Source organism: Neophocaena asiaeorientalis, unplaced genomic scaffold (assembly GCF_003031525.2).
Source record: "Neophocaena asiaeorientalis asiaeorientalis breed wild unplaced genomic scaffold, Neophocaena_asiaeorientalis_V1.1 scaffold670, whole genome shotgun sequence".
Taxonomy (NCBI): domain Eukaryota; kingdom Metazoa; phylum Chordata; class Mammalia; order Artiodactyla; family Phocoenidae; genus Neophocaena; species Neophocaena asiaeorientalis.
In genome coordinates this window covers 140,128-154,886 of record NW_020175080.1, presented here as the reverse complement: position 1 = coordinate 154,886, position 14,759 = coordinate 140,128, and the positions used below count along the sequence as shown (strand labels likewise).

Genomic DNA, 14,759 nt, shown 5'->3' with positions numbered 1-14,759 from the left:
GGGAAGGAATCTCAGAGACGCTGTCATCCACAAATCCTACTCGATCAGGAATTGCATCTGTAAGATCTCTGGCAAGTTGGCCCCTGTATCTTTGCATCTGCCTGAACAGTTCTGCCTACAGAAAGTACATATCCTTGGAAGGCAGCTTGACTTGTTAGGAAGGTTCCTTCCTCATATCAAGCACAGCCTGCCTTCTGAGACCTTTCTCTCATCCATTCTCGGATGGCTGCTCTGTGCTGCAGCCCTCCTAGAGACAGCCTGGGTCCCACCATGGGTCCCATCCTCTGGATCAGGCTTCCTGATGGCTGATCCAGAGGATGATATGGGTCCTCTTGGATCCTGGGAGACACAGCAGTGATGTGTCAGGCCTTGCCTGACTACAAGGAGGCTGGCTAGGGTCTGGGACAGCTCCATGGCTGTCTAGGGCCGTCTCCCTTGTAAGTGGTGGCAGCACCAGGACTAGGTCTTCCAACTCCCCAGGTCAAGCCGTTTCCTACTAGGCATCCCACTTTCTTCCCCTTTGTCTTGTCACAGAACGTGGTTGCAGGTCCCTCACCCTGGCCTCTGGGTCTGCGTGCTCTGTGCTGGGCCTTGCACCTTGGTGAGCAAATGTTTAGGCCTACAGGCTGCGGTTTCCCTGGAGCAGGTGTTCTGATAACAGATCCTCTGAAACAGGCCTCCTTGCAATTCTGTTAAGGGAGCCCTCCCTTGGGGTCATCTAAACCACAGGCTTTCCCCAGAGAACTGCTCTTCAAGCCCACTCCCACTCTTGTGCTTGAGTACTTGATTATTATTTTTAATCAAATGTGTGGTATTTTCATTTATCCCTGTACAGTTCACATTTTTTATTATTTTTTTCTCTTCCCCCTCCCCCCCGCCCCGTACTCTGTCTTTCCTTCCTTCCTTCACCTTTCTTGAACCCATACAGAACTTTTAAAGCACCTCATTCTCTTGTCTGCCTGTGAGCCCTCTCTCGGCTTGTGTCACGTGCTATTTGGGTGATCCTACCTCCTGGGTCTTGATGCTGGGCGGGGGGTGGTGAGGGTAGTCTTTAAATGTTAGACTGGATAGGAATAAGGAACAGAATCTTCCCTCCAGGTTGACAACTAACCATTACTCAGTACTTTTGGAATTTAGTTGTTCAACTGTAAATCCCCCTCCCTGTACTTCATCTGGACCTCACAGCTGCCTTTGGGGTAGGAGGATCTTATCAGAGATTTTGTCAAATTTCTTACTACAAGCAAAGTACACCCTGCTTTTAACATGGCTAAAAAGGGGAGACAGAGAGTGTAAGCTGCTTTGGCCCTCCAGGCTTTGTATGATACAAGCAATTTCCAACTTAAAACTACTCAAATAAACAAATAGTTTCCATTTGGACTGGCAGGAAACTGGAGCAGTTTTATGAAAGTCTTGTAAAGTTATTATGCCTGGTCACAGTAACCATCTTATCCCAGACAGTTTAAGACTCAGCTTGGTGATATATCTGTTCCTTAAGCTAGTGTGTGTGTGTGTGTGTGTGTGTGTGTGTGTGTGTGTGTGTGTGTGTGTGTGTGTGTATGGCATGTGCGAATATGTATGTTATGCATATGGTGTTTGCTCTGATTGTCCTTTTCTCCCTGGTAAGCTGGTTGCCCAGATGCTGGTTGCTCTTGTGTGACCTGGATCCCTGATGCTCTTTACTGGACACCCGTCTGGCCGCCCACCTTCTTTGCTCCCCTCTGTCATGGAGCTAATGGGGGCAGGTGCTTCCAGCTCCCATTCCTATCTGACGCCCCCCTCTTCCCCCGCTTAGTGACTCCAGTGACCCCTCTTAATAAAGGAGCAGAAAAAAGAACTTAGATAATTCTCTTTAGGCAAAACCTGACTTTCAAACTGTTGCCTGGCTAAGAACATCTTGTTCTAGATGTCCAAACCTGCAGAGTAACCTGCCCTTTTGCGTTGCTGCAGTGAGAGCCAGTCCCACTCTGTGGATGTACAAACTGACTTGCCAATTCCCATGGAGTCACTGGGCTGTAGTTACACCATGGCAGACACTGCAGAGGGGACCAGGTGAGAGTGGGGAGAAATGCCTTCCTGGGAGGCACGGAGAACTACAGCAAGGACCTGGCATTCCTCGGGGAGAGACAGGTGGAAAACAAGCGAACACCCACACTGGCTTCCCTCCGGTGCCCCCAAATCCACCCCTCCGGGCCAGACACCCTACTCAGTGGCACACATGAGGAAAAGGGCGGAAGGTGGAACATATCACAGATGTTTGGCTTGTGCCTTACGACACTGATGAGGGGAACCAGCCCCTCCACAACTGTAAGACCTTCTTGTCATGTGTTATTAAAGTTACAAACTCAACTAACAAAAATCCCTTAAATGTTTTACTCCCTTAAAGGCACACCCACTTTATTCTTCTGAAGGAATGCCACAGTTTCTTTCCTCTCAAAGGTACATCTGAATCTTTTTTCAGGTGTGAATTTTACTTGCTGCTTATTACTCCCCTGTTTACAAGATATATACAGTTAAGTCCCCTACATACAAATGAGTTCCGTTCCGAGTGTGCATTCCTAAGTCCAGTGTGTTCGTAGTAGGTACCCCACTAACACAATCGGCTATATAGTACTGTACCGTAATAGGCTTATAATACTTTTCACACAAATAATACATACATAAACAACAAACACAAAAAACAAAGAAAACACTTTCAATCCTACAGTCCAGTACCTTGAAAAGTACACTAGTACCGTACAACAGCCTGCGTACAGGGGCTGGCACGCATGTTCGCAACTTTGAAAGCAACTTGAAGGTTTGTGTGTAGGGGACTTACTGTACTTGAATCATATCTCCAACTTATATGTTAAGATTGGATCCCCGCTAGATAAAAACAATGTTCTGGAAAGCAGAGGATAAGGAATCTTGAGTAGTACTTATGTATAAAATAGGACCCAGCTGTGGGCTGATCATCCTCCCTTGATTCCTCTTACACACAGATCTTGAGTAGTGATAAGTGGCAATACATGTGTATATTACACTATCCTATCCTAATATGTATAATATCGTGCCATATCTCCGGTATATAATGTCAGGTAGTAATAAGAGCCAGGAAGAAAAATTAAGAGTGTAAATGGGATAGGGAGTGATAAGGACATGCTGGTTTATGTAGGGCAGTTAGGGGAGGCTTCTCTGAGGAGGTGATATTTGGACAGAGACTTGTGGGGTAAGAGAGCCATCCAGGCAGCTGTCTGTGGCAAGAATGTTCTGGGCGTAGGGAAGAGCTAGCACTGGATGCCTTGTTAGGGCCTGTGGTCCTCCCAGTGGAGTGGCCACCCCGCCCCTCCTTAGAGTCCCTGCAGGCTCTCAGCTCAGCTGTGTCCCCCGAGGGTCCCCTACACACCACACTGGGGGCCTGAGGCCCTGAGGTGGGCTTGTTCAAGGAATCACTGGGAGTCCAGTGTGTCTGACGTCCTAGGCAATGAGGTCAGAGAGGTAGCAGGGCCAGTTTTGTGTGGATACACCACATATTGTTTATTCATCTGTTGTTGGACATTTGGGTTGTTTCCACTTTTTGGCCGTTGTGAATGATGCTGCCATGGGATTTGTGTAGGTTTTGTGTGGACCCATAGTTTCATTTCTTTTGAGTATATGTATAGGAATGAAATTGCTAGGTCATAGGTTAACTCTGTGTTTAACTCTTTAGAACTGTGTCTTTTCAACCACAGCTGAACCATTTTGTGTTCCCACCAGTACTGTGTGAGGGTTTCGATTTCTCTACATCCTCACCAACACTTGTTATTGTCTGTCTTTTTTACTACAGCCATTGTAGTGATTGTGAAGTGGTGTCTGAATGTGGTTTTGATTTGCATTCCCCTCATGACTAATGGTGTTGAGCATCTTTTCATGGACTTATTAGCTGTTTGCCAATAATCTTTTTGGAAAGGTCTGTTCAAATCTTTTGTCCATTTTTATTTGTCTTTTTAGTGTTGAGTAGTAAGATTTATGTATATATTCTGGATACAAACCCCTTATCAGATGTGATTTGCAAATATTTTCTCCCATTCTTTGGGTTGTCTTTTCAATCTTGAGAGTATCCTTTGAAGCACAAAAGTTTTTGATTTTGATGAAGTCCAGTTTATTTTTTTTCTTTGGGTTCTTATGCTTTTGGTATCATATCTAAGAAATCATTTTCTAATCCAAACTCATGAAAAGTTATACGTTATGTTTTCTTCAGAGTTTTATAGTTTTAGCTAGCATTTTTGGTTTTAAACAGCATTTTTTATCCCCCTTTAAATGCATGTCATATGCTTTCCTTTAGTATTTTTCACAAAAAGAATAAGCCACTGTCCTTCATTTGAAAAATAAACCAAACCCCTATTCAAGCTGTACAAATAAGAGTGATCAGAAAAGTTTTTTTATACAATTAATGGTATCAGTTATATAATACTGTTTATTCAACATAAAAATTATCCTCTGTCTCCTACTATCTTCTTTCTTATTTCCTTAATACCTAAAAATTGGGAACTTCTTTGTTCATTTAATTTTTTTTCCAAAAGTTTTAAGTAGATAGAATCCAGTAATTTTTAATTTATATACTAAACAGCTGAAATAAATTGATTTAGGCCTGCTTGTTTGTTGTGTCCTAATTAAATTAAGATTGCATGTAATATTGCAAGAAAATATTTCAAAATATTTACTTTAAGCATCTTTTTACAAGTCATGAATTAACATGTTATTCAAAATATGTTCATGTCAATTCCACGTATTCATTAAAGTGGGTTCCCCAAAAATTGCTAAGCAACATTTCTTTATCCCTTATTCAGTTTTCATATGATCTAGAAACTATGCAATATTTTTCTTAAAATAGTACTTTATCATTTTTCTTATAAAAGTGTTACACACCAGTTTTGGGACTTTCCTGGTGGTGCAGTGGTTAAGAAAACGCCTGCCAATGCAGGGGACGCGGGTTCGAGCCCTGGTCCGGAAAGATCCCACATGTCACAGAGCAACTAGGCCCGTGCGCCACAACTACTGAGCCTGTGCTCTAGAGCCCGCGAGCCACAAATACTGAAGCCCGTGCACCTAGAGCCTGTGCTTCGCAACAAGAGAAGCCACTGCAAGGAGAAGCCTGCACACTGCAATGAAGAGTAGCCCGCACTCACTACAACTAGAGAAAGCCTGTGCGCAGTAATGAAGACCCAGTGTAGCCAAAAATAAATAAATAAATAAATTTATTAAAAGAAAAAGTTTTACACCCCAGTTTTAAAAGACATTAAAACACAGATAAGCACGAAGAAATCCCTGAAATCTCCTGAAATCCCACCACCTTTGTCAGTAAGAAAGTGAGTTGAACTTGATTTCTGGTTGCATTTTCATTCTTCAACCTCAGAGCCCCAAGAATGAAGAGCAGTGTCTTTGGCTGATCGGTTTTTTACTGAAAGTTTGCAGGCAACTGATTTTTGTTCCTTAAACCTGAAGCCCTTGCCACCGTTGTTTCTTCACTGCAGGTTCCACTCCTTTCTGCTCTTTATGGGTCACCCACCTTATGCGATTCGGGAAGTGAACATAAACAAGTTCTGTAGGATCATCAGTGAGTTTGCACTGGAGTATCGCACCACCAGGGAAAGAGTTTTGCAGCAGAAACAGAAACGGGCCAACCACAGAGAGAGAAATAAGACCCGAGGGAAGATGATCACTGATGTAAGTTTCATGAAACCAGTTTCTTTATTTCATTTCTTCTGAAAGTCCGATCAACCATAAACCTCTCTACAGGGGCTTCCCTGGCAGCCCAGTGGTTAAGACTCCACGCTTCCACTGCAGGGGGCACGGGTTCAATCCCTGGTCAGGGAACTAAGATCCTGCATGCCACGCAGCACAGCCAAAAAAAGAAAACAAAAACATAGAACTAAGATATAAATTAAGGATGCGTGGCTGGTGGAGGAACTTTAACCCACCACTTAATTAACTTGGTGTGTTGTATGATATTGATGACTTTAAATGCTTGATTCCATTTACAACCTTTGAGATGTGGATAGAACGGAAGAGGAGAAGAAAAAATACAAGAGGCCCGCATACAGCAAAAAAAATAAAATACAAAAGGTAACGGCACTTATAATAGGAAGACAAATGTACTGATTTGGGAATTGATTCAGGATTTTAATAAGCACAATGATACTATGTAACCAATCAGCTGACACGTGGACCACCCATTCTAGGCATCCGAATGGAGAAATAATTGATGTGGTTGCTCAAAGACATAATCTGATGGGCTCTTGGCAGTCCCTTGAGTTTGAGGGTATCAGGGTGGAAGGAGAGCCCAGAGGACAGTGAATTCATTCAGCAGGAGTTCCCAGTAGCCCCTTGGGGGGGCCCTGCACACTTGCATGCCTCCCCTGCTCCTGGGCTCTTCCCCCATCTCTTCTGCTTCAGCCCTGAGCCCACCCACACCACGGGTGCAGCGGGAAAACATCAGATGGGAGATGCTTTGTAAGTGGAAGGCAAAGCAATGCATGAGGATGCCAGAGACAGACAAAGACACACAGGGCAGATGCCTCCCTAACGAGCCTTTATGAAGTTTAGCCCATCTTTATATATATCTGAGCGTCACCTTGCCTCTCAGTGATCCAGGGACTGGATAGGCAAAGGAGTAAGCCATAGGGAGTGGCATCATCCTGGGGTTGCAAACCTCTGCCAAACCCAAGTCAGGCAGATTTCTTCCGGGAGGAATAAAATCACTTAAGAACTCACTGAGGCTGCCTTATGTGCCAGACGGGTGTTCACACTGTAGGAGAAACAGAAGACATATGGTTACTATCCACGTTCCTGAGGGTGTAACTTTCTTGGATGCATTACAATTTTGTTACCATTTTAAGGCATTTCTAAGGAGAACCAGGGACTAATCCCCTCACCATTCACCCCACCCTTGATCCCTTGTTTCCTTGGAATTTTCTGGACCCTTAGGGAGCGCTCAGATCACTTTTCTGCAGAAGGGACCCTTTCTACAGACTGTTCTGAAGGCCAGTACCATCAGCTGAGTCTTCTCTCTCCTCTCCTGAAATCTGGGTTCAATCGGATCTTCAGCTTCCTGGAGGACAGCAACTAAGGAAGCAAACTGAATCCATTTGGGCAAACTATAGCCCACATTTCATTCCAAAGTATTATTTTTAAAAGTTTTAAAAGGGAAGTGCTTATGTTTGTGGAAATGAAACATACTGGAGGGTGAAAAATACAAGACCAATATGCATATGCTTATAGTTATGAAAACACACCAGAATTTCTTGCCAAATTCTTGAGATTTTTTACAGATCCCACTAATTTTTAAGTTCTGTCCTTCTCTGAAAATATTCAGTATTACTATTTATAAACAGGGGTAAATGTTTCTAGAACTGGATTCAAAAATACTTAAATTCTCATTAAAGTCTGGACAGTGCAGGCTTTTTTAGGGTTCATCCTCAAGGTAGTCCCTGTTTTTAGTGGTCCAAGTGGCACCATTCATGTAGAGAGATTGCCATCTGCTGGAAAATTAGGACACTGTCACCCGAAGCAAAGGACTGAGCTTCAAGTTTTTCCAGCTGTCAATTAGGCGCCTATAGTGTGCCCAGAAAGCGGCACAGGGCACCTAGGAAGATGTGAGTGCAATAACAGACAAGCTTGTACCCCAAAGATGTCATGATCTGGGTAGCAAACAACATATATGCACAACTTAGACCACTGAAAACAAAACCACGCAATAGAGAATCACGGAGCCCCTGAGCATTAGAGCTGGAAGTGATTTTTAGAGACAACTGTAGTAAGTCATTTTTAATATAGATGCTGAATAATGATGGTGGAAGTGGTTGCAATTAAACAGAGATGACTTTAGAAAAAACATTATTTTATACGACACAGAGAAGTCTGGGTAAAATCTGAAGACCCTACATTCGTAGCCCCACATCTGCTTTTGTGTGCCTGTCTTTCCTCTTCTTTCTCTGTTTCTGAATATGCAGAAGGCTTCCTTTCTTACAATCCAGGAGTCCTACCATGTAAGGTTCAGTGAGAAACTAAGTCATTCCTTGTTCCTTGTGGCCCAAACTAGTTCCAGGCAAAATGGTGACACAGACAAGGCAGCACAAGGTAAGTGTGGCCTTTTCTGCCGTCATCACACCCCAGATGAGTGGTGAGAATGCAGGCTATCCATCCAAGGATTCCCACAGCCCAGCCAAGGACCGTGGTCATCCTGGGTGAGACTTAATCTCTCCCATCCCCAGCTTCCTTTTCTATGAAAATGAAATGCCAGTGACTGGGGGATATCAAGAAGGCTAGAGATTTGTATGTGCAGCACCTTGCATGTGTGTAATTGCCAACAAAATGCCAGCCATCTGGTGAAATAAAGAAGCTCTAAGGTTGAAGCTGGCGGAGTAGAAGGACGTGTGCTCACTCCCTCTTGTGAGAACACCAGAATCACAACTAACTGCTGAACAATCATTGACAGGAAGACACTGGAACTCACCAAAAAAGATACCCCACATCCAAAGACAAAGGAGAAGCCACAATGAGATGGTAGGAGGGGCACAATGACAATAAAATCAAATCCCATAACTGCTGGGTGGGTGACCCACATACTGGAGAAACTTATACCACAGAAGTCCACTGGAGTGAAGGTTCTGGGCCCCTGGTCAGGCTTCCCAGTCTGGGGGTCTGTCAATGGGAGGAGGAATTCCTAGAGAATCAGACTTTGAAAGCTAGAAGGATTTGATTGCAGGACTTGGACAGGACTGGGGGAAACAGAGACTCCACTTATGGAAGGCACACACAAAGTAGTGTGCTCATCGCGACTCAGGGGAAGGAGCAGTGACCCATAGGAGACTGAACCAGACCTACCTGCTAGTGTTGGAGGGTCTCCTGCAGAGGTGGGGATGGCTGTGGCTCACCGTGAGGACAAGGACACTGGCAGCAAATGTTCTGGGAAGTACTCCTTGACGTGAGCCCTCCTGGAGTCCAACATAAGCCCCACCACAGAGCCCTGGTAGGCTGCAGTGTTGGGTGGCCTCAGGCCAAACAACCAACACGAGGGAATCCAGCCCCACCCATGAGCAGTCAAGTGGATTAAAGTATTACTGAGCTCTGCCCACCAGAGCAACACCCAGCTCTACCCACCACCATTCCCTCCCATCAGGAAACTTGCATAAGCCTCTTAGATAGCCTCATCCACCAGAGGGCAGACAGCAGAAGCAAGAAGAACTACAATCCTGCAGCCTGTGGAAGAAAAACCACATTCACAGAAAGATAAACAGGATGAAAAGACAGAGGGCTATGTATCAGATCAAGGAACAAGATAAAACTCCAGAAAAGCAACTAAATGAAGTGAAGATAGGCAACCTTCCAAAAAAAAAAAAATCAGAATAATGATAGCGAAGATGATCCAGGATCTCGGAAAAAGAATGGAGGCAAAGGTTGAGAATGTGTAAGAAATGTTTAACAGAGACCTAGAAGAATTAAAGAACAAACAAACAGAGATGAACAATACAATAACTAAAATGGAAACTACACTAGAAGGAATCAATAGCAGAATAACTGAGGCAGAAGAACAGATAAGTGACCTGGAAGACAGAATGGTGGAATTCACTGCTGCAGAACAGAATAAAGAAAAAAGAACCAAAAGAAATGAAGAAAGTCTAAGAGACCACTGGGAAAACATTAAATGCAAAAACATTCACATTATAGGGGTCCCAGAAGGAGAAGAAAGAGAGAAAGGACCCAAGAAAATATTTGAGGAGATTATAGTCGAAAGCTTCCCTAACATGGGAAAGGAAATAGCCACCCAAGTCCAGGAAGCACAGAGAGTCCCAGGCAGGATAAACCCAAGGAGAAACATGCTGAAACACATAGTAATCAAATTGACAAAAATTAAAGACGAAGAAAACTTACTGAAAGCACCAAGGGAAAAATGACAAATAACATACAAGAGAACTCCCATAAGGTTAACAGCTGATTTCTCAGCAGAAACTCTACAAGCCAGAAGGGAGTGGCATGATATACTTAAAGTGATGAAAGGGAAGAACGTGCAACTGAGATTGCTCTACCCAGCAAGGATCTCATTGAGATTTGACAGAGAAATCAAAAGCTCTACACACAAGCAAAAGGTAAGAGAATTCAGCACCACCAAACCAGCTCTACAACAAATGCTAAAGGAACTCCTCTATGTGGGAAACACAAGAGAAGAAAAGGACTTACAAAAACAAACCCATAACAATTAAGAAAATGGTAATAGGAACATACATTTCGATATTACCTTAAATATGAATGGATTAAATGCTCCAATCAAAAGACACAGGCTCGCTGAATGGATACAAAAGCAAGACCCATATATATGCTGTCTACAAGAGACCCACTTCAGACCTAGGGTCACATACAGAATGAAAGTGAGGGGATGGAAAAAGATATTCCATGCAAACGGAAATCAAAAGAAAGCTAGAGTAGCAATACTCGTAGCAGATAAAATAGACTTTAAAATAAAGAATGTTACCAGAGACAAGGAAGGACACTACATAATGATCAAGGGATCAATCCAAGAAGAAGATATAACAATTATAAATATATATGCACCCAACATAGGAGCACCTCAATACATAAGGCAACTGCTAACAGCTAGAAAAGAGGAAATTGACAGTAACACAATAATAGTGGGGGACTTTAAGACCTCACTTACAGCAATGGACATAGCATCCAAACAGAAAATTCGTAAGTAAACACAAGCTTTAAATGACACAATAGACCAGATAGATTTAATTGATATTTATAGGATATTCCATCCAAAAACAGCAGATTACACTTTCTTTTCAAGTGCACATGGAACATTCTCCAGGATAGATGACATCTTGGGTCACAGATCAAGCCTTGGTAAATGTAAGAAAATTGAAATCATATCAAGCATCTTTTCTGATCACAACGCTATGAGATCAGAAATCAACTACCGGGAAAAAGACGTAAAAAACACAAGCACATGGAGGCTAAACAATACATTACTAAATAACCAAGGGATCCCTGAAGAAATCAAAGAGGAAATCAAAAAATACCTAGAGACAAATGTCAATGAAAACACGATGATCCAAAACCTATGGGATGCAGTGAAAGCAGTTCTAAGAGGGAAGTTTACAGCAATATAAGCCTACCTCAAGAAAAAAGAAAAATCTCAAATAAACAATCTAACCTTACACCTAATGGAGCTAGAGAAAGAAGAACAAACAACACCCAAAGTTAGTAGAAGGAAAGAAATCATAAAGATCAGAGTGTAAATAAATGAAATAGAAACAAAGAAAACAGTAACAAAGATCAATAAAACTAAAAGCTGGTGCTTTGACAAGATTAACAAAATTGATAAACCATTAGCCAGACTCATCAAGAAAAGAGGGAGAGGACTCAAATCAATTAAATTAGAAACGCAAAAGGAGAAGTTACAAGAGACACCATAGATATACAAAGCATCCTAAGAGACAACTACAGCAACTCTATGCCAATAAAATGGACAACCTGGAAGAAAAGGACAAATTCTTAGAAAGTTATATCTATAAGACACTGAAGAAAGAAATTAAAGATGATACAAACAGATGGAGACATATACCATGTTCTTGGATTAGAAGAATCAATATTGTGAAAATGACTATACTACCCAAAGCAATCTAGATATTCAATGTGTTCCCTATCAAATTACCAATGGCATTTTTTACAGAGCTAGAACAAAAAAATCTTAAAATTTGTATGGAGACACAAAAGACCCTAAAGATCCAAAGCAGTCTTGAGGGAAAAAATGGAGCTGGAGGAATCAGACTCCCTGACTTCAGACTATACTACAAAGCTACAGTAATAAAGACAATATGGTACTGGCACAAAAACAGAAATATAGCTCAATGGAACAGGATAGAAAGCCCAGAGATAAACCCACACACCTATGGTCAACTAATCTATGACAAAGACAGCAGGGATATACAATGGAGAAAAGACAGTCTCTTCAACATGGGGTGCTGGAAAACTGGACAGCTACATGTAAAAGAATGAAATTAGAACACTTCCTAACACCATACACAAAAATAAACTCAAAATGGATTAGAGACCTAAATGTAAGACTGGACACTATAAAACTCTTAGAGGAAAACATAGGCAGAACACTCTTTGACATAAGTCACAGCAAGATCTTTTTTGATCCACCTCCTAGAGTAATGGAAATAAAAACAAAAATAAACAAATGGGACCTAATGAAATGTAAAAGCTTTTGCAAAGCAAAGGAAAGTACAAACAAGACAAAAGGGCTTCCCCGGTGGCACAGTGGTTGAGAGTCTGCCTGCCGATGCAGGGGACACGGGTTCGTGCCCCGGTCCGGGAAGATCCCACGTGCTGTGGAGCAGCTGGGCTCATGAGCCATGGCCACTGAGCCTGTGTGTCCAGAGCCTGTGCTCCGCAACAGGAGAGGCCAAACAGGGAGAGGCCCGCGTACCGCAAACTAAATAAATAAATAAAGACAAAAAGAAAACCCTCAGAATGGGAGAAAATATTTGCAAACATATCAACGGACAAAGAATTAATCTCCAAAATATATAAAGAGCTCATGCAGCTCAATATTAAAAAACCAACCCAATCATAAAGTGGGCAGAAGACCTAAATAGACATTTCTCCAAAGAAGAGATACAGATGGCCAAGAAGCACCTGAAAACCTGCTCAACATCACTATTAGAGAAATGCAAATGAAAACTACAATGAGGTATCACCTCACACGAGTTAGAATGGGCATCTCAGAAAATGTACAAACAACAAATGCTGTAGAGAGTGTGGAGAAGTGGGAACCCTCTTGCCCTGTTGGTGGGAATGTAAATTGATATTTGATACAACCACTATGGAGAACAGTATGGAGGTTCCTTAAAAAACTAAAAATAGAACTACTATATGACCCACCAATCCTACTACTGGGCAGGTACCCTGAGAAAACCATAATTCAAGAAGAGTCATGTACCACAATGTTCATTGCAGCTCTATTTACAATAGCTAGGGCATGGAAGCAACCTAAGTGTCCATCAACAGATGAATGGTTAAAGAAGATGTGGCACATATATACAATGGAATATTACTCAGCTATAAAAAGAAATGATATTGAGGTGTTTGTAGTGAGCTGGATGGACCTAGAGTCTGTCATACAGTGTGAAGTAAGTCAGAAAGAGAAAAACAGGTACCGTATGCTAACACATATATACAGAATCTAAAAAAAAGGTCATGAAGAACCTAGAGGCAGGATGGGAATCAAGATGCAGACCTACTAGAGAATGGACTTGAGGATATGGGGAGGGGGAAGGGTAAGCTGGGACAAAATGAGAGAGTGGCATGGACATATATACACTACCAAATATAAAACCAATAGCTAGTGGGTAGCAGCCACGTAGCACAGGGAGATCAGCTCGGTGCTTTGTGACCACCTAGAGGGGTGGGATAGCGAGGGTGGAGGGAGGGAGATGCAGGAGGGAAGAGATATGGGGATATATGTATATGTATAGCTGATTCACTTTGTTATAAAGCAGAAACTAACACATCATTGTAAAGCAATTATACTCCATTAAAGGAAAATAATATAAAAAATAAGAAAAAAAAGATGTGGTACATATACACAATGGAATATTACTCAGCCATAAAAAGGAATGAAATTGGGTCATTTGTAGAGACGTGGATGGATCTAGAGACTGTCATACAGAGTGAAGTAAGTTAGAAAGAGGAAAACAAATATCGTATATTAATGCATATATATGGAACCTAGAAAAATGGTACAGATGAACTGGTTTGCGGGGCAGAAATAGAGACACAGATGTAGAGAATAAACGTATGGACACCAAAGGGGAAAGTGACGGGGGTGGTGGTGGTGGTGGGATGAATTGGGAGATTGGGATTGACATGTATACACTAATATGTATAAAACGGATAACTAATATGAACCTTCTGTATAAAAAAATAAATAAAATTCAAAAATTCAAAAAAAAAAAAGCTCTAAGGTTAAAAAAAAAGTCATCTCTTGTCACAAGGCCATTTGCCTAGAGGCAGTGCAGAACTGGAAGCATTTTGTCATTTCAGCTCCCAAAGGTTTAGTCAGTTCTCGAAAGCCTGTGCCTGATTTGCTGGCCTGGCTTGTAAAATCAGTGGAAGCACAAGTTCAATTGAGGGTGTGTTTGATTTAAAATTAAGAAATTGACATGACTTTCACCCTCAATTTATTTTTGGAAAAGGGATATTGTATTTAGTTACTTAAAGCAGTTTGTCTGGTGATAATTAAAAGAATGGCGTGTCAGTTCAGACAGCCTCCATGAAGGACAGGTAAGATTTTAAAAAGAATGAATTTCATGTTTCTGCGGAAAGTGTAATAGGACCTGTTCTGCCCGGCAGTTGTCCCACTTGTCCTGTCTGGCCTGTCTGTAGAAGGATTCACGGGGACCCAGACCCAGCAGCCTGGGAAGGGAGAGGTCCAGCACTTGGGATGAGAGGTGGGGGCAACAGCTGATGGATGGAAACAGGCAGAGGGAAGCTGGTAAACAAACTGAGGTCCTGATTGCTGGCAGGTGGTGGTTTCACGGAGCATGGCCAGCCGAGTGGCAGGGCACAGAGTGAGGTCTGTAATGGTCAGAGGACCAGGTAAGCCGGTTATCACCCTCCTAGGCAGCCTCAGGAGACGGGCCTGGAGCTCCAAGTCCCTCCTGACTTTGGTCAGGACCGGTCTTGGGGCTCTCGGAGAGAATGTCCAGACGACAGGAGGGCTTCGCAGGCAGGGC

The 14,759-nt window shown here is 42.5% G+C and overlaps 1 protein-coding gene across 1 annotated transcript in view; it reads left to right on the top strand.

The window, feature by feature from the left end:
* The window catches only part of FHOD3 (formin homology 2 domain containing 3), a 429,142-nt gene that overhangs the window by 393,397 nt on the left and 20,986 nt on the right, over positions 1-14,759 (top strand). Inside the window, 1 exon segment of the mRNA XM_024764148.1 lies at positions 5,490-5,682. Coding sequence (XP_024619916.1) covers positions 5,490-5,682 — 193 coding nt within the window.